The following is a 20,096-nucleotide window of genomic DNA, read 5'->3' on the forward strand; positions in this document are numbered from 1 at the left end:
ATCATTCAATCAATCAATCAATCAACAGTATTTATTGAGCGCTTACTGTGTGCAGAGCACTGTACTAAGCGCTTGGGAAGTATACGTTGGCAACATATAGAGACAGTTCCTACCCAAAAGTGGGCTCACAGTGTGCAGCAAACCTTGTGACTCCCAGGCCCGCGCTCTATCCCTATGCAGCAGACAAATGGCAATCAATCAATCCATCAATCAACAGTATTCACTGAGCGCTTACTGTGTGCAGAGCACTGTACTAAGCGCTTGGGAAGTATACGTTGGCAACATATAGAGACAGTTCCTACCCAACAGTGGGCTCACAGTCTGCAGCAAACCTTGTGACTCCCAGGCCCGTGCCCCGTCCCCATGCAGCGGACAAATGGCAGTAAACCTTGTGACTCCCAGGCCCGTGCTCTATCCCTATGCAGCAGACAAATGGCAATCAATCAATCAATCAATCAATAGAATTCATCGAGCGCTTACTGTGTGAAGAGCACTGTACTAAGCGCTTGGGAAGTACAAGTTGGCAACATATAGAGACAGTTCCTACCCAACAGTGGGCTCACAGTCTGCGGCAAACCTTGTGACTCCCAGGCCCGTGCCCCGTCCCTATGCAGCAGACAAATGGCAGCAAACCTTGTGACTCCCAGGCCCGTGCCCTGTCCCTATGCAGCAGACAAATGGCAATCAATCAATCAATCAACAGTATTTATTGAGTGCTTACTGTGTGCAGAGCACTATACTAAGCGCTTGGGAAGTACAAGTTGGCAACATATAGAGACAGTTCCTACCCAACAGTGGGCTCACAGTCTGCAGCAAACCTTGTGACTCCCAGGCCCGTGCCCCGTCCCTAAGCAGCAGACAAATGGTAGCAAACCTTGTGACTCCCAGGCCCGTGCTCTGTCCCTATGCAGCAGACAAATGGCAATCAATCAATAAATCAATCAATCAACAGTATTTATTGAGCACTTACTGTGTGCACAGCACTGTACTAAGCGCTTGGGAAGTACAAGTTGGCAACATATAGAGACAGTTCCTACCCAACAGTGGGCTCACAGTCTGCAGCAAACCTCCTGACTCCCAGGCCCGTGCCCTGTCCCTATGCAGCCGACAAATGACAGCAAACCTCCTGACTCCCAAGCCTGTGCTCTATCCCTATGCAGCAGACAAATGGCAACCAATCAACCAATCAATCAATCAACAGTATTTATTGAGCGCTTACTGTGTGCAGAGCACTGTACTAAGCGCTTGGGAAGTACAAGTTGGCAACATATAGAGACAGTTCCTACCCAACAGGGAGCTCACAGTCTGCAGCAAACCTTCTGACTCCCAGGCCTGTGCCCCGTCCCTATGCAGCGGACAAATGGCAGCAAACCTTGTGACTCCCAGGCCCGTGCTCTATCCCTATGCAGCAGACAAATGGCAATCAATCAATCAATCAATCAACAGTATTCATTGAGTGCTTACTGTGTGCAGAGCACTGTACCAAGCGCTTGGGAAATACAAGTTGGCAACATATAGAGACAGTTCCTACCCAACAGTGGGCTCAGAGTCTGCAGCAAACCTTGTGACTCCCAGGCCCGTGCCCTGTCCCCATGCAGCAGACAAATGGCAGTAAAGCTTGTGACTCCCAGGCCCGTGCTCTATCCCTATGAAGCAGACAAATGGCAATCAATCAATCAACGGTATTTACTGAGTGCTTACTGTGTGCCGAGCACTGTACTAAGCACTTGGGAAGTACAAGTTGGCAACATATAGAGACAGTTCCTACCCAACAGTGGGCTCACAGTCTGCAGCAAACCTTGTGACTCCCAGGCCCGTGCCCTGTCCCTATGCAGCAGACAAATGGCAATCAATCAATCAATCAACAGCATTTATTGAGCGCTTACTGTGTGCAGAGCACTGTACTAAGTGCTTGGGAAGTAAATGTTGGCAACATATAGAGACAATTCCTACCCAACAGTGGGCTCACAGTCTGCAGCAAACCTTCTGACTCCCAGGCCCGTGCCCCGTCCCTATGCAGCATACAAATGGCAGCAAACATTGTGACTCCCAGGCCCGTGCCCTGTCCCTATGCAGCAAATGGCAATCAATCAATCAATCAATCAATCAATCAACAGTATTTATTGAGCGCTTACTGTGTGCAGAGCACTGTACTAAGCGCTTGGGAAGTACAAGTTGGCAACATATAGAGACAGTTCCTACCCAACAGTGGGCTCACACTCTGCAGCAAACCTTGTGACTCCCAGGCCCGTGCACCGTCCCTATGCAGCAGACAAATGTCAATCAATCAATCAACAGTATTTATTGAGCGCTTACCGTGTGCAGAGCACTGTACTAAGTGCTTGGGAAGTACAAGTTGGCAACATATAGAGACAGTTCCTACTCAACAGTGGGCTCACAGTCTGCGGCAAACCTTCTGACTCCCAGGCCCGTGCCCCGTCCCTATGCAGCGGACAAATGGCAGCAAACCTTGTGACTCCCAGGCCCGCGCTCTATTCCTATGCAGCAGACAAATGGCAATCAATCAATCAATCAACAGTATTTATTGAGTGCTTACTGTGCAGAGCATTGTACTAAGTGCTTAGGAAGTACAAGTTGGCAACATATAGAGAAAGTTCCTACCCAACAGTGGGCTCACAGTCTGAGGCAAACCTTCTGACTCCCAGGCCCGTGCCCCGTCCCTATGCAGCAGACAAATGGCAGCAAACCTTGTGACTCCCAGGCCCGTGCTCTATCCCTATGCAGCAGACAAATGGCAATCAATCAATCAATCAATAGAATTTACTGAACGCTTACTGTGTGCAGAGCAGTGCAGAGCACTGTACTAAGTGCCTGGGAAGTACAAGTTGGCAACATATAGAGACAGTTCCTACCCAACAGTGGGCTCACAGTCTGCGGTAAACCTTGTGACTCCCAGGCCCATGCCCCGTCCCTATGCAGCGGACAAATTGCAGCAAACCTTCTGACTCCCAGGCCCGTGCTCTGTCCCTATGCAGCAGACAAATGGCAATCAATCAATCAATCAATCAATCAACGAACAGTATTTATTGAGCGCTTACTGTGTGCAGAGCACTGTACTAAGTGCTTGGGAAGTACAAGTTGGCAACATATAGAGACAATTCCTACCCAACAGGGAGCTCACAGTCTGCAGCAAACCTTCTGACTCCCAGGCCCGTGCCCCGTCCCTATGCAGCCGACAAATGGCAGCAAACCTTGTGACTCCCAGGCCCGTGCTCTATCCCTATTCAGCAGACAAATGGTAATCAATCGATCAATCGATCAATTGCCTCTCCCCCTCGTCCCCTCCCCCTCGTTCCCCTCTCCATCCCCCCATATTACCTCCTTCCCTTCTCCACAGCACCTGTATATATGTATATATGTTTGTACATATTTATTACTCTATTTATTTATTCTACTTGTACATATCTATTCTATTTATTTTATTTTGTTAGAATGTTTGGTTTTGTTCTCTGTTTCCCCATTTTAGACTGTGAGCCCAATGTTGGGTAGGGACTGTCTCTATATGTTGCCAATTTGTACTTCCCAAGCGCTTAGTACAGTGCTCTGCACATAGTAAGCGCTCAATACGATTGATGATGATGATGATGATCAATCAATCAACAGTATTTATTGAGCGCTTACTGTGTGCAGAGCACTGTACTAAGCGCTTGGGAAGTACAAGTTGGCAACATATAGAGACAGTTCCTACCCAACAGTGGGCTCACAGTCTGCAGCAAACCTGCTGACTCCCAGGCCCATGCCCTATCCCTATGCAGCAGACAAATGGCAATCAATCAATCAATCAATTAACAGTATTTATTGAGTGCTGACTGTGTGCAGAGAACTGTACTAAGTGCTTGGGAAGTAAAAGTTGGCAACATATAGAGACAGTTCCTACCCAACAGTAGGCTCACAGTCTGCAGCAAACCTTGTGACTCCCAGGCCCGTGCCCCATCCCTATGCAGCAGACAAATGGCAGCAAACCTTGTGACTCCCAGGCCCGTGCCCTGTCCCTATGCAGCAGACAAATGGCAATCAATCAATCAATCAATCAACAGTATTTATGGAGCGCTTACTGTGTGCAGAGCACTGTACTAAGAGCTTGGGAAGTACAAGTTGGCAACATATAGAGACAGTTCCTACCCAACAGTGGGCTCACAGTCTGCGGCAAACCTTCTGACTCCCAGGCCCGTGCCCTAACCCTATGCAGCGGACAAATGGCAGCAAACCTTGTGACTCCCAGGCCCGTGCTCTATCCCTAGGCAGCAGACAAATAGCACTCAATCAATCAATCAATCAATAGCATTTATTGAGCACTTACTGTGTGCAGAGCACTGTACTAACTGCTTGGGAAGTAAAAGTTGGCAACATATAGAGACAATTCCTACCAAACAGTGGGCTCACAGTCTGCAGCAAACCTTCTGACTCCCAGGCCCGTGCCCCGTCCCTATGCAGCGGACAAATGGCAGCAAACCTTGTGACTCCCAGGCCCGTGCCCTGTCCCTATGCAGCAGACAAATGGCAATCATTCAATCAATCAATCAATCAACAGTATTTATTGAGCACTTACTGTGTGCAGAGCACTGTACTAAGCGCTTGGGAAGTATACATTGGCAACATATAGAGACAGTTCCTACCCAACAGTGGGCTCACAGTGTGCAGCAAACCTTGTGACTCCCAGGCCCGCGCTCTATCCCTATGCAGCAGACAAATGGCAATCAATCAATCCATCAATCAACAGTATTCATTGAGCGCTTACTGTGTGCAGAGCACTGTACTAAGCGCTTGGGAAGTATACGTTGGCAACATATAGAGACAGTTCCTACCCAACAGTGGGCTCACAGTCTGCAGCAAACCTTGTGACTCCCAGGCCCGTGCCCCGTCCCCATGCAGCGGACAAGTGGCAGCAAACCTTGTGACTCCCAGGCCCGTGCTCTATCCCTATGCAGCAGACAAATGGCAATCAATCAATCAATCAATCAACAGTATTTATTGAGCGCTTACTGTGTGCAGAGCACTGTACTCGGCGCTTGGGAAGTACAAGTTGGCAACATATAGTGACAGTTCCTACCCAACAGTGGGCTCACAGTCTGCAGCAAACCTCCTGACTCCCAGGCCCGTGCCCTAACCCCATGCAGCGGACAAATGGCAGCAAACCTTGTGACTCCCAGGCCCATGCTCTATCCCTATGCAGCAGACAAATGGCAATCAATCAATCAATCAACAGTATTTATTGAGTGCTTACTGTGTGCAGAGCACTGTACTAAGCACTTGGGAAGTACAAATTGGCAACATATAGAGACAGTTCCTGCCCAACAGTGGGCTCACAGTCTGCAGCAAACCTTCTGACTCCCAGGCCCCTGCCCCGTCCCTATGCAGCAGACAAATGGCAGCAAACCTTGCGACTCCCAGGCCCGTGCTCTAACCCCATGCCATACTACTTATCTAGGATGGTTATCGATTGATCTCTTCTATGTACTGAGCGCTCGCTTGCTTTGGGGAGAGCCCTGTACAAAACGCTCGGGAGGGTCCACTACAACAGAGTTGGTAGATGGGACCCTCCCTTCAATGCCCTACTGAGAGCTCTCCTCCTCCAGGAGGCCTTCCCAGACTGAGCCCCTTCCTTCCTCTCCCCCTTGTCTCCCTCTCCATCCCCCCACCTTACCTCCTTCCCTTCCCCACAGCACCTGTATATATGTACATATGTTTGTACAGATTTATTACTCTATTTATTTATTTACTTGTACCTACCTATTCTATTTATTTTATTTTGTTAGTATGTTTGGTTTTGTTCTCTGTCTCCCCCTTTTAGCCTGTGAGCCCACTGTTGGGTAGGGACTGTCTCTATATGTTGCCAACTTGTACTTCCCAAGCGCTTAGTACAGTGCTCTGCACACAGTAAGTGCTCAATAAATACGATTGATGATGATGATGATGATAAGCGTTTAACAAATACCATAAAAAGAGAAGAATTAGAGAAGCATTAGAGAAGCAGCGCGGCTGAGTGGAAAACAGCCCAGGCTTTGGAGTCAGAGGTCATGGGTTCAAATCCCGGCTCCGCCAACTGTGAGCTGTGTGACTTTGGGCAACTCACTTCACTTCTCTGGGCCTCAGTTCCCTTATCTGTAAAATGGGGAAGAAGACTGTGAGCCCCCCGTGGGACAACTGGGTCACCTTGTAACCTCCCCAGCGCTTAGAAGAGTGTATATACCTGTATATATATTTGTATGTATTTATTACTCTATTTATTTATTTATTTATTTATTTTATTTGTACATATTCATTCTATTCATTTTATTTTGTTAATATGTTTTGTTTTGTTCTCTGTCTCCCCCTTCTAGACTGTGAGCCCAGTGTTGGGTAGGGCCCATCTCTAGATGTTGCCAACTTGGACTTCCGAAGTGCTTAGTACAGTGCTCTGCACACAGTAAGCACTCAGTAAATACGATTGAGTGAATGAATGAATGAACGAATGAACAGTGCTTTGCACATAGTAAGCGCTTAAGCAATGCATTATTATTATTAGAAAAAAGACGCTCCCTGGGCTACTTGGTGCAGAGATCCTGCCTTGACTTTCACCGTCCCTGCTCCCGACTCCCCAGAGACTCTCTTTCTCACCAACAGGATCCTGGAAGAGAGACAGGTACAGCTTCTCCACTTCCTCTTCCGAGAGGTAGATGGGGAACGTCGAGCAGTCCAGCAGCAAGTGACAGGCCGCGGCAAAGGCCTCCCGGAAATCCTCTCTCCCATCTCCCAGGTCGATGACCACCGGGTCCACATCCCACCTGTCCTCCTCCTCCTCCCCCTTGGCGTTCCTCTGGCCGGCTGGGCAGGCGGGCTCCGAGCTCTTGGGTTTGAAGGGCGACCCTCGGACGGCGAACCAGTCCGACACCATCTGTTTGAACTGGGGGACCGTGATGGCCTTGGCCTCCCACGAGCTTCTCTTCTTCTTGGCGGAGTCTTCCGGGACGACGCAGGGGGTCTCCGTCCTACCCCGCTGGCCGGGGGGGGCCGGCGAGGGGCTCTCGTCCCTGGGTCCCGGTGCCGCAAACAGGTTCTTGTGGGCCAGGTCGGCGACCAGGGTCTGGGTGGCGCGCAGCGTCTTGCGCATGCTCCCGCCCTCCTTCCAGACGTCGTCCCGCTGCGGGCACACCCGGGGGCCGGCCAGGTGCTGGCTCAGTTCCAGCGACGAGGCGCTCAGGCCGATGCCGCTGTCTTCCGACCTGAGCGGCGCAAACGGGGTCCCGTCGTCTTCCGTGGGCCCCGTTTCCAGGGGGGTCTCGGCGCCTCCGTCATCTCCAGACGGGCTCTGAGGGGACGGAAGCAGAGTTCATTCATTCAGTCAATCGCATTTATTGAGCGCTTACTGTGTGCAGGGCACTGTACTAAGTGCTTGGGAAGTCCAAGTTGGCAACATCTAGAGACGGTCCCTACCCAACAGTGGGCTCACAGGCTAGAAGGGGGAGACAGAGAACAAAACAAAATATGTTAACAAAATAAAATAAATAGAATAAATATGTACAAGTAAAATAGAGTAATAAATGCGTACAAACATATATACAGGTGCTGTGGGGAAGGGAAGGAGGTAAGTCGGGAGAGGAAGGAGGGGGCTCAGTGTGGGAGGCCTCCTGGAGGAGGTGAGCTCTCAGTAGGACCTTGAAGGGGGGAAGAGAGCTAGCTTGGTGGATGGGCAGAGGGAGGGCATTCCGGGCCAGGGGGAGGACGTGGGCCGGGGGTCGACAGCGGGACGGGCGAGAAAGAGGCCCGGTGAGGAGATTAGCGGCAGAAGAGCGGAGGGTGCGGGCTGGGCTGGAGAAGGACAGAAGAGAGGTGAGGTAGGAGGGGGCGAGGTGATGGACAGCCTTGAAGCCCAGGGTGAGGAGTTTCTGCCTGATGCGAAGGTTGATTGGTAGCCACTGGAGATTTTTGAGGAGGTGTGGGGCAGGCCTGGCATTCAGGCACATCTCTCCGGGTGCCTTCGTCCGCCAAGGCCTGGTGGACAGGGCACAATGAAGCTGCCGTTTTATTTGGGAGACCCACGTTCTAATGCCAGCCCGTACGGCCCCAGCTGAGCGCCCTTTCTCCCCCCAGCCAAAGCTTTGGGACCCAAAGCTGCCGCCCCAAGGCTCAGAGGTTACCGGTCATAGACGGCTGGCATGGAACCGGCACGGGATGGGAGGGGAGGTAGAGCCGGGTGCGCCTTTCTAAAAAGATAATCAGAGTAGGTTGGAGTTTCGGGAGATGGACCCCGGGGCGTGGGCAGCCACGGGAACCCCGATGGGGAATAAAGCCTAGAAGAGAAGCAGCGTGGCTCAGTGGAAAGAGCCCGGGCTTTGGAGTCAAAGGTTGTGGGTTCAAATCCTGGCGCCGCCAATTGTCAGCTGGGTGAAACTTTGGGCAAGTCACTTCACTTCTCTGGGCCTCAGTTACCTCATCTGGAAAATGGGGATGAACATCGTGAGCCCCCCGAGGGACAACCTGATCACCTTGTAACCTCCCCAGCGCTTAGAACAGTGCTTTTCACATAGTAAGCGCTTAATAAATGCCATTATTATTATTATAAGGGGTTGGGGTGGGGACTGAGGAGGGGTGAGAAAAACAAGAAAAAAAAAATGACTTTTCTAGGTGACAGCTGGCAGCAACAGGGAGCCTTTCACGGTAGTAAGCCAATTTGAGCCTCCCACCCATCCTCAGCTGTGTGACTTTGGGCAAGTCACTTCACTTCTCTGTGCCTCAGAGACCTCATCTGTCAAATGGGGATGAAGACTGAGCCCCATGTGGGAAAACTTACCTGCCTTGTATCTACATCGGCGCTTAGAACAGTGCTTGGCACATAGTAAATGCTTAACAAACGCCGACATTATCATTACTATTTATTATTCTATTTGTTTGTTAATGATGTGCATCTAGCTTTACTTCTATTTATTCTGATGGCTTGACACCTGTCCACATGTTTTGTTTTGTTGTCTGTCTCCCCCCTCTAGACTGTGAGCCCATTGTTGGGTAGGGGCCTTCTCTATATGTTGCCAACTTGGCGCTTAGAACAGTGCTCTGCACACAGTAAGTGCTCAATAAATACGATCGAATGAATGAATGAATCCTCGCTTTCTTCCCCAAAATCTCGGGCTGAAGATCCTGATCAACTGATCGGGGGGACTGGGCCAAATGCCACACACTGCTTCTCTCCATCCCAGGTTGGCAATGGGGAACACCTCACCTTGCACCCCTCTCCGCTGCCTAGGAGGCAAGCTTCAACTTTATTGGGCAAAATCATGATTTTTTTTTTTTAAGATCCAAGGGATGTAACTGGACGAATCCTAGAACAGACTAGGACTACAGGCTTGCAGCAGGACCTCTATGCTCTCTTAGTGGCGGGGTAATAATAATAACACTGATAATGGTAATTGGTAAGTACTGTTCTAAGCGCCAGTAGATACAGGCTAATCGGGTTGGATACAATCCCTGTCCCACACGGGGCTCACGGTCTTAATCCCCATTTTCCAGACGAGGTAACTGAGGCGCACAGAAGTGAAGTGACTTGCCCAAAATCACACAGCTGACAAGTGTCGGAGCCGGGATTTGAACCCATGACCTCTGACTCCCAAGCCCGGGCTCTTTCCACTGAGCCTCGCTGCAATCCACACTGCCCTTACGCTCAATAACGTTGCCTGCTCTGATATTCCCCAACGACTCAAGCCTGACTGTGAAGTCAGCTGGACCTCCTTCCAGAGAAGAAAAATCTTCTCCTCTAGTCAGTTTCCAGCTCTTTCGCTTGACGAAGCAACAGATCAATTTTTTTCCATTAAAAAAGGGACTATTGATTCTGAGGGGGAGGCGAGGAGGGTCGGATTTAGATTCTCCAACTTTCCAAGCTCTTCGTCTTTCAGCCGCAGGCCCCTTGGCCCTGACACCAGCCAAGAAGCGGCATGACCTAGTCAATACAGCTCGGGCCTCGGAGTCAGAAGGATCAAGCAGCAGCGTGGCTCAGTGGAAAGGGCCCGGGCTTTGGAGTCAGAGGTCATGGGTTCAAATCCCGGCTCCGCCACTTGTCAGCTGTGTGACTTTGGGCAAGTCACTTCACTTCTCTGGGCCTCAGTTACCCTATCTGTAAAATGGGGATGAAGACTGTGAGCCCGTGGGACAACCTGATCACCCTGTAGCCTCCCCAGCACTTAGAACAGTGCTTTGCACATAGTAAGCGCTTAATAAATGCCATCATTATTATTATTATCAGGGTTCTAAGCCCGGCTCCGCCACTTGTCTGCTGTGTGACCTTGGGCAAAATGCTTAACTTCTCTGAACCTCAGTTACCTCATCTGTAAAATGGGGATTAAGCCCGAGCCTTACGTGGGACGTGGACTGTGTCCACCCTGATTAGGCTTTATGTGCCTGGCACATAGTAAGCGCTTTAGTACCATTAAAAAAAAAAAGGATCATGGGAATAATAGTAATAATAGTTACGAGGTCCAGCAACGCCGGGAACGGCTTAAGGTCGAACAGCATGTAACAATTCACTCTGATGCCGATTTTCCCAAACGGGATTCACCTCTGGACCCACCTTGACATTCCGCTTCTCCTTCCGCTTTGATCCCAACTCCCAAAAGTCGCCGTTTGTCCCTGTGGGAGAAAAGGGCGCACCCAAGACCGGCAGGGAAGAGTGTCCCGAGGGACCACCGCAGCTCTTACCGTGTTTCCGCTGCCCGACTCAACATCCAGGTAGGCCGGAGGCATCTGGACCTTGCTGAGCACTTTGAAACAGGTCTTTAGGGCGTGGGTGAGCTCGGGTAAACTCAAGCTGTCCATTTCCTCCAGGAGGGACTGAACCATGTAACTGAGCATCTGCGGAAGGTATTGGGTCTGCACTTCCGAATAAAGCTCCTGGAAAAAAATATATAAATGCCAGAGGGGGAAAGGCTCTTTACACCAACATAAATTCGCCCTGCGCTAATCGCTCACCGTGTGCCACGTAAGCCACGCTGAGAGAGGATTTACTGAGCACCTCTTGTGGGCAGATTGGGAGAGAATCCGAGTTAGTAGACATGACCTCCGCCCTCAAGGAGCTTACAATCAAGCACAATGCTAAGTGCAGAATTAATAATCTAAGATAAGGTCACCGGAAACATCTCCTACATCCAAACATAACATTTTCCGTATCTGGTCCTTTGTTTCCACCAAAACGCTTTGCAGCAGGTTCTGGTTAGAAGGTGGCTGAATTACTCCAACAGCTTCTATGGGAGCCTCCCTGCCTCCAGCCTCTCTCCTCTGCAATCTACACTATACCTTGCTGTACCAATCACCTTCTTGAAGTACTGCTTGGGGCAGATCTTACTGCTCCTCAAACCCTCCCCTGGCTCTCCTTCCCTTTTCCCCCATGCCCTTTATTTACTTCTCCCTTTATTCATCCCCCTTCCCAGCCCCACGGCGCTTATGTCCGTATCTGTAATTTATTTATTTATATTGTCTGTCTCCCCCTCTAGACTGCAAGCTCACTGGGGGCAGGGAATGTGTCTGTTATATTGCACTCTTCCAAGTGCTTGTTATAGTGCTCTGCACACAGTAGGTGCTCGATAAGTACAATGGACTCCCTAGTCCCCCTGCATCAAGCAAAAACTCCTTCCAGTTGCCCTTTAAATTTCCCGCTCCTCTCCAAAGCATGCTCTTCATGCCTTCCAAGACAACCTGCTAACTGAATCTCGCTCTCAACTTTTCCAGCTCTGTCCCTTCGCTCGTGTCGTTTTCCCAGCCTGGAATTCCTTCCCTTCCCCTATTCGACAGCCCACATCTCCCCACATTCAAAGCCCTCCCCGGAGGAACTTCCATCACCCCAACTCATACAGAGCCAAAAGTCAACTCTAGCATCTATATACCTACTTATACTCAGCACTTTTGTACATATGCAACTGCATATCAAATATTCGTCTCTTACAGATACTTTTATGTCTACCTTCCCCCATTAGAGGGTAACCTCCTTGTGGGCAGGGACCACGTCTTGGATTTCCGTTTCATCTCCCAAGTGCTCAGTCCATCTGATTACAGCGAACCATCAATAAATGCTACTGCTAGAGCCTGAAGGGTCACGTGTCCATACAATCATGTCAAAAGGCCCTTTTCGACCGAAAAGGGAAGTTGAGGGATACTGGGGTTCTTGGATCTTGACATTTACGTGAAAGAGGAGAAATGCTTTACCAGGGGAAGAACGTCAAGAAGGAACACGAGCAGAGTGCAGAGTTCGGAAATCGTCGGTGGCGGACTAACGTTCTTCGCAATGGGGTACCTCAATTTCGTGGATTTACTTCTGCCACGTGACGGGAAAGAAGAGAGACAACAACGTGCTTTATACTGTTTGTATTGTTTCATTCTCTCTCAAGACTCGCCTTTCCGTGTCCAGCATTACAGAAATTCTGCAGTTCTGACAATTCGACCGTCTCAGCCAGAGTTTACCAGCCTTCCATCGTCACCTGGGATTCTTCTACTTTCATACGAAGGAGGGATGCAACTAGCAATCTGTTTTAAAGGTGAGCCCCTTGTCCTATATTCATCCGATAGGTTTCATTTAGACCGAAATAGAGACCAAGAGACCAAGACCAAGAGCACCTCCCATCTGCTTAGCACAGTGCTTTGCACCCAGTGTACCTAGAATTTATCGTAGCCTACAGTAAATACCATTTTTAGTACAGGAAGGACAGCCTAGCAATTCGAGGGAACTTTGGGTTACTGGTCCAGGTTACTACGGGGTTGTAAGGTTCCTGAAGGCAAGGTTCACATCCGCCTAGACTCCTGAGCACTTAGGCTGGCACTCTACATAGAGTTGGTGCTCATTAAATACCCTAGTTACTAACTGGCTCTCAAGCAGATTCGTTTTTCCCTCCTTGAGGCTCCTGTGGCTACCTTAAATCCACTTGGAGTAACTTGAGACGCGAGAGCACTGCTCCCCAGCTCTTCTCGGGCCGGGCCAGCTTCCAGATCGGAAAACCCACAGGAATTCCATTTATCATCCTAAACAGCATCTATTCCATGAGCGGGAATTCTGCTTTCCACCCAGACTTCCCGGAATGTGCCCAGAGCCAATCACAATGGGTTTCACTTTGGCAAAATCTCCCCATGGCAGCAACTAGACAATTACCTGAGGCAGTCTTCAAAGCATCTTGTCATGTAGTCCCAGAGGAAGTCGGAACTCAAGGACGTGATCAGCAAATTCACTGTTTTTACAATCTCGGAGGCATTTCGGTTCTCTTTGATTGCACTGGAGTGGGGCATGGTAAAGGAATAGATGGGTAAGGAAGCTAAGAAAACAGCCAGCCTGTTTCTGTTCCAACATTTCTACTCTTCTCCCATCATTCATTCAACCGTATTTATTGAGTGCTTACAGTGCGCAGAGCACTGTATGAAGCACTTGGGAAGCACAAGTTGGCAACATACAGAGACAGTCCCTACCCAACAACGGGCTCACAGTCTAGAAGGGGAAGACAGGTGATCATCACCTCCCATCACCAGGTTACCATTAATAATAATAACGGCATTTATTAAGTGCTTCTTATGTGCAAAGCACTGTTCTAAGCACTGAGGAGGTTACAAGGTGATCAGGTTGTCCCACGGGGGGCTCACAGTCTTAATCCCCATTTTTCAGATGAGGTCACTGAGGCCCAGAGCAGTGAAGTGACTTTCCCAAAGTCACACAGTTGACAATTGGCGGAGCCGGGATTGGAACCCATGACCTCTGACTCCAAAGCCTGGGCTCTTTCCACTGAGCCATGCTGCTTCTCTAGAATAATAATTAACAGAGCTCCTCCATTCCTCAAGACCCTGAAGGAAGGAGGTACAGAGGATGGAAGCCAGCGCGGCAATGGTTTCCTCGACCACAGATGCACACCCAGAAATCAATCCTACCGGCAGCATCGTCTACAATACCACTGAGGCCCAAGTGTTGGAATTCTGGAGTTGCTGGCGGAAGGGAGGGGATTGCCCTGGAAAGATCTGCTTGGGAAAGGCACGGTACAGCAGCCCAAGTCTCCAAAAAAGAAACAGTGTCCAGCCAGAATTTGGGGAAGAGTGGCAGGGGAGATCAGGACAAACACCTGGTGGAGGCGGGGTGGGGGTGGGGTTGTGGGTACATAAAGAGGTCAAAAAATCGGCCCAGCCACTGGCACAGACTTTGGTACCCAATGCCAGGAGGCTGTGGCAGCTCTCCATCCCATGTCCCTGTTCTAAGAAAAGCAGGAAGAACCTTTGTTATTCTAAAAAGGTTTTAAAGATGGAAGAGTAATCGTTAGCATTCAGGCAGAGGCAGCTCTCAGCACGTTTATATTTAACCAAGGGCAGACGGGACGTCCGGAGCAGAACAAGTAGCATGAAACCCTTCTGGGCCTGCAGCCAAGTGCCAACTCACCTGGAAGAAAGGGCGGTCAGGTGAAAGAGGTGGTTTCACAACTGAAAAAGGCGGGTCATTGGTTGGGCACCAAGGACGCTCACATCTAACCAGACAGGCTCAACTGCTCTCTAGGATAGACAATTGCCTCTCTCCGGATTGAGCTACTATTTCCTTCCCCTGACGAAAAACAGTGTCCTTGGCCACCCCCTTCCCTTTAAAAGTCTTCTCAAAACTCACCTCTTCCATAATTCTTCCTCAATCGAAACTACCTGGCTCCAGAAAAGACCTTAACCCATCCTTCGTTCTCCACTTCCCTCTAAAAACCAACGGGCGTCTCTGCGCCTGGTTGTGACTGCAGTTGGAAGCCAATGATCTGACTTGACGGGCATTAGATGAGTTCAGATGAGCTCTGGTTGGGCTCTCAGAAAGACCCATGGCCAATTCAGTTTGGTGATCCAATCTAGTCTTGCTTTGGTTGATTGTGTTGGAATAATTGGCTTTTCATTCATTCAATCGTAGCTATCGAGCGCTTACTGTGTGCAGAGCAGTATACTGAGCGCTTGGGACGTACAAGTTGGCAACATATAGAGACGGTCCCTACCCAACAGTGGGCTCACAGTCTAGAAGGGGGACACAGAGAACAAAACAGTCAGCTTTTCACGGTACGCTTCCATCACGACAGTCTTCCCCAGTAGACCGTAAGTCCCCTGAGGGCAGAGATCTCATTTCCCAACTCCCACCGTCCCCAGAGACCGGATCCTGCACGCAGTGGCCACTTGATTCCCCAAGCTGACGTTACACGGCCTTTTTCTTCATTCATTCCTTCAGTCAGTTGTATTTATTGAGCGCTTACTGTGTGCAAAGTAGGTGCTTTTGTACACATTCTATTTATTTTATTTTGTTAATATGTTTTGTTTTGTTGTCTGTCTCCCCCGTCTAGACTGTGAGCCCACTGTTGGGTAGGGACCGTCTCCAGATGTTGCCAACTTGCACCTCCCAAGCGCTTAGTACAGTGCTCTGCACACAGTAAGCACTCAATAAATACGATTGAATGAATGAATGAATACGGTTTGGGGAAGTTTCCTAGTCATGGCACCTTCCTGCCCCGTCTGGGCCTCAGTTCCCTCATCTGCAAAATGGGGATTAAGAGTGTGAGCCCCATGTGGGGACAACCTGATTACCTTGTACAATAATAATGATGGCATTTATTAAGCGCTTACCATGTGCAAAGCACTGTTTTAAGCGCTGGGGAGGTTACAAGGTGATCAGGTTGTAATCTCCCCAGCACGTGGAACACTGCATTGCACACAGTAAGCACTTGTACATATTCTATTTATTTTATTTGGTGAATATGTTTTGTTTTGTTGTCTGTCTCCCCCTTCTAGACTGTGAGCCCGCTGTTGGGTAGGGACCGTCTCTATATGTTGCCGACTTGTACCTCCCAAGCACTTAGTACAGTGCTCTGCACACAGTAAGCGCTCAATAAATACGATTGAATGAATGCAAAGCACTGTACTAAACACTTGGGAGAGTAGGCTACAACAACAGACACGTTCCCCGCCACAACGGGCTCGCGGTCTTCTGACCAGAACGCTGAAGGAATCTTTTTCCAGCTCTCCCTGTAACGTCACTTGGGTCTCCTTGTTTCTCTCACTAGACGGGGACCGTGTCTGCCTATCCGGTGGTACTGTATTCTCCCGAGCGCTTAGTTCAGTGCTCTGCATCCAGTCAGCAGCCAATATAAACCACTGCTGGACATCTGGAGAGCGTGTGACAAGTGAGAAGCGGGGGACGAAGGGATTAAAGGAGGCAGAAAGACGAGATAAGGATGGGGAGGGAAGACTTCCCTCCGGGAAAATGAGGTAGGAGGAACTTTGGAGCGCCATACCTGCTTAGTACACTCCCGCTCTGGGTGTAGCTAAGCTGTAGGTCAGCGCCGAGGGCGTCCCTGCAGTAGGAGTAGAAAGCTCTGATCACTTCCAGGAACAAGTCTCCGACCACCTGAGGCCCTGCGAGGCAAAAAGGAGATAAACCGAGTCACCCCACCAACCAGCCTGGCCAGATTTTCCAACAGTGAATGGCGACCCCCTCCGACGTCTAGTTAGTTGTGTGGGAAGCATGTGTTTCAGCAATGTATTCTGGGTTCTTCAGTGCCCCGTGAATGCCCTTGCCTTGGTGGGGTGCGGAGGAGGAGGAATACATTAGCCGAAGAGGGAAAAGCTGATATTTCACCCATTCATTCATTCGATCGTATTCATTGAGCGCTTACTGTGTGCGGAGCACCGTACTAAGCGCTTGGGAAGTCCAAGTTGGCAACATCTAGAGACGGTCCCCGCCCAACAGCGGGCTCACAGTCTAGAAGGGGGAGACGGGCAACAAAGCAAAACATATTAACAAAATAAAAGCAGTAGAATAAATGTGCACAAATAAAATAAATAAATAAATAAATAATAATGATGGTATTTGTTAAGCGCTTACTATGTGCAAAGCACTGTTCTAAGCGCTGGGGAGGTTACAAGGTGATCAGGTTGTCCCATGGGGGGGCTCATGGTCTTAATCCCCATTTTCCAGATGAGGTAACTGAGGCCCAGAGAAGTGAAGTGACTCGCCCAAAGTCACACGGCTGACAGCTGGTGGAGCCGGGATTTGAACCCATGACGTCTGACTCCAAAGCCCGGGCTCTTTCCACTGAGCCACGCTGCTTCTCTAAACTCGAGTCTCCGCCCTCGACTGTCTCCCCGGCCGCCGCTGCCCGGCACAGGGGAGTTGTGACTTGTAGTAGACGCCCTTCCACTCACTGGCCCCCGTCACTTGCCACAAGTCAAAACTCTCCTGTGCTGTGCAGTGGGGGAGACGGTCGAGGGCGGAGACTCAACTTTCCCCAGCTAGGAATGGAATGGATATTCCTCTGCTTGACTCTCCCTTATTTTACTTGTACGTATCTATTCTATTTATTTTATCTTGTTAATATGTTTTGTTCTGTCCTCTGCCTCCCCCTTCTAGACTGCCGTTAGTACGTATTTATTACTCTATTTATTTTATTTGTACGTATTCTATTTATTTTATCTTGTTAATATGTTTGGTTCTGTCCTCTGCCTCCCCCTTCTAGACTGCCATTATTATTACTATTATTATTAGAGAACAAACCAAAACATATTAACAAAATAAAATAAATAGAATAAATATGTACAAATAAAATAATTAGAGTAATAAATACGTACAAACATATATACAGTCTTCTAGACTGTGAGCCCGCTGTTGGGTAGGGACCGTCTCTGTATGTTGCCAACTTGTACTTCCCAAGGGCTTAGTACAGTGCTCCGCACACAGTAAGCGCTCAATAAATACGATTGATTGATTGATTGATTAGCTGAGACTGGTAGAGTTCTGGAAAGTCTTCAGGTGCTATCCTGAGAGGGTACCCCCATTTTATCCACTCATTCATTCACTCAATCCTATTTATTGAGCGCTTACTGCAGGCAGAGCACTTGGGAAGTCCATGTGGGCCACATAGAGAGACGGTCCCTACCCGACAGCGGGCTCACAGTCTAGAAGGGGGAGGCAGAGGACAGAACAAAACATATTAACAGGATAAAATAAATAGAATATGTACAAATAAAATAGAGTAATAAATACGTACAGACAGCGGGCTCATTCATTCATCCAATCGTATTTATTGAGCGCTTACTGTGTGCAGAGCACTGGACTAAGCGCTTGGGAAGTACAATTTGGCAGCACATAGAGACGGTCCCTACCCAACAGTGGGCTCACAGTCTAGAAGACTGTATATATGTTTGTATGTATTTATTGCTCTATTTATTTAATTATTTTATTAGTACATATTTATTCTATTTATTTTATTTTGTTACTATGTTTTGGTTTGCTCTCTAATAATAATAATAATAATGGCAGTCTAGAAGGGGGAGGCAGAGGACAGAACCAAACATATTAACAAGATAAAATAAATAGAATACATACAAATAAAATAAATAGAGTAATAAATATGTACAAATGGCGGGCTCACAGTCTAGAAGGGGGAGGCAGAGGACAGAACAAAACATATTAACAAGATAAAATAAATAGAATATGTACAAATAAAATACATAGAGTAATAAATACGTACAAGCAGCAGGCTCACAGTCTAGAAGGGGGAGGCAGAGGACAGACCAAAACATATTAACAAGATAAAATAAATAGAATATGTACAAAAAAAATAGAGTAATAAATACATACAAACAGCGGGTTCACAGTCTAGAAGGGGGAGGCAGAGGACAGAACAAAACATATTAACAGGATAAAATAAATAGAATATGTACAAATCAAATAAATAGAGTAATAAATAAGTACAAACAGCGGGCTCACAGTCTAGAAGGGGGAGGCAGAGGACAGAACAAAGCATATTAACAAGATAAAATAAATAGAATATGTACAAATAAAATAGAGTAATAAATACATACAAACATATACAAACAAGAGAAGCAGCGGGGCTCAGTGGAAAGAGCCCGGGCTTTGGAGTCAGAGGTCATGGGTTCAAATTCCAGCTTTGGTCAAGTCACTTAACTACTCTGTGCCTCAGTTCCCTCATCTGTAAAATGGGGATTAAGACTGTGAGCCCCACGTGGGACAACCTGATCAGCTTGTATCCACCCAGCGCTTAGAACAGTGCTTTGCACATAGTAAGCACTTAATAAATGCCATCATCATCATCCTATACCTATATATAAAATATACATATTTTACCAATGAAGAAACTGAACCCCAGAGAAGTTAAGTGACTTGCCCAAGAATTCCATAATAATAATAATGACGGTATTTGTTAAGCGCTTACTATGTGCAAAGCACTGTTCTAAGCGCTGGGGGGATACAAGGTGATAATTATAATATAATAAGAATGGCATTTATTAAGCGCTTACTATGTGCAAAGCACTGTTCTAAGTGCTGGGGAGGTTACAAGGTGATCAGGTTGTCCCGCCGGGGGCTCACAGTCTTAATCCCCATTTTACAGATAAGGGAACTGAGGCCCAGAGAAGTGAAGTGGCTCGCCCAGAGTCACACAGCTGACAATTGGCAGAGCCGGGGTTTGAACTCATGACCTCTGACTCCAAAGCCCAGGCTCTTTCCGCTGAGCCACGCTGCTTCTCTATGGTTGTCCCGCATGGGGCTCACAGTCTTAATCCCCATTTTCCAGATGAGGGAACTGAGGCCCAGAGAAGTGAAGTGACTCGCCCAAAGTCACCCAGCTGACAAGTGGCGGAGCCGGGATTCAAACCCATGACCTCTGATTCCCAAGCCCGGGCTCTTTCCACTGAGCCACACTACTTCTAATGGGAAAGCGGCAGAGCTGGGATTAGAATCCAGGGTCTCTGACTTCCAAATTCATGTTCTTTCTACTAAGCCAACGTATCCAATGCCACAGTTATTATCGTTGTTATTACTATTATAAATTGCCAGTGATTTTCAGGCAAGTTCTGTAACCTAGGCCCCATTCACTCATTCATTCATTCATTCAATCGTATTTATTGAGCGCTTATTTTGTGCAGAGCACTGTACTAAGCGCTTGGGAAGTACAAGTTGGCAACATATAGAGATGGTCCCTACCCAACAGCGGGCTCACAGTCTAGAACCAGTGAAGCCATGTGGCCTCTCAGTGGCCAGTTTGCCAGGCTGTGTTCATTCATTCATTCAATCGTATTTACTGAGCGCTTCCTGCATGCAGAGCACTGTACTA

General features: G+C 48.5%; 1 protein-coding gene across 3 annotated transcripts in view; it reads right to left on the minus strand.

The window, feature by feature from the left end:
- Positions 1–20,096, minus strand: part of DOP1B (DOP1 leucine zipper like protein B) — a 97,699-nt gene that overhangs the window by 51,862 nt on the left and 25,741 nt on the right. For all 3 annotated transcript variants that reach the window (XM_038766085.1, XM_038766084.1, XM_038766086.1), the window contains 5 exons: positions 16,257–16,377; positions 13,124–13,243; positions 12,187–12,295; positions 10,687–10,878; positions 6,619–7,309 (listed from right to left, as the gene is read on the minus strand). In XM_038766085.1, the coding sequence (XP_038622013.1) occupies positions 6,619–7,309; positions 10,687–10,878; positions 12,187–12,295; positions 13,124–13,243; positions 16,257–16,377 (1,233 nt within the window). The remainder of the gene's footprint in view (positions 1–6,618; positions 7,310–10,686; positions 10,879–12,186; positions 12,296–13,123; positions 13,244–16,256; positions 16,378–20,096) is intronic.

This window comes from Tachyglossus aculeatus, chromosome 24 (assembly GCF_015852505.1).
Source record: "Tachyglossus aculeatus isolate mTacAcu1 chromosome 24, mTacAcu1.pri, whole genome shotgun sequence".
In the NCBI taxonomy this organism is placed as follows: Eukaryota; Metazoa; Chordata; class Mammalia; order Monotremata; family Tachyglossidae; genus Tachyglossus; species Tachyglossus aculeatus.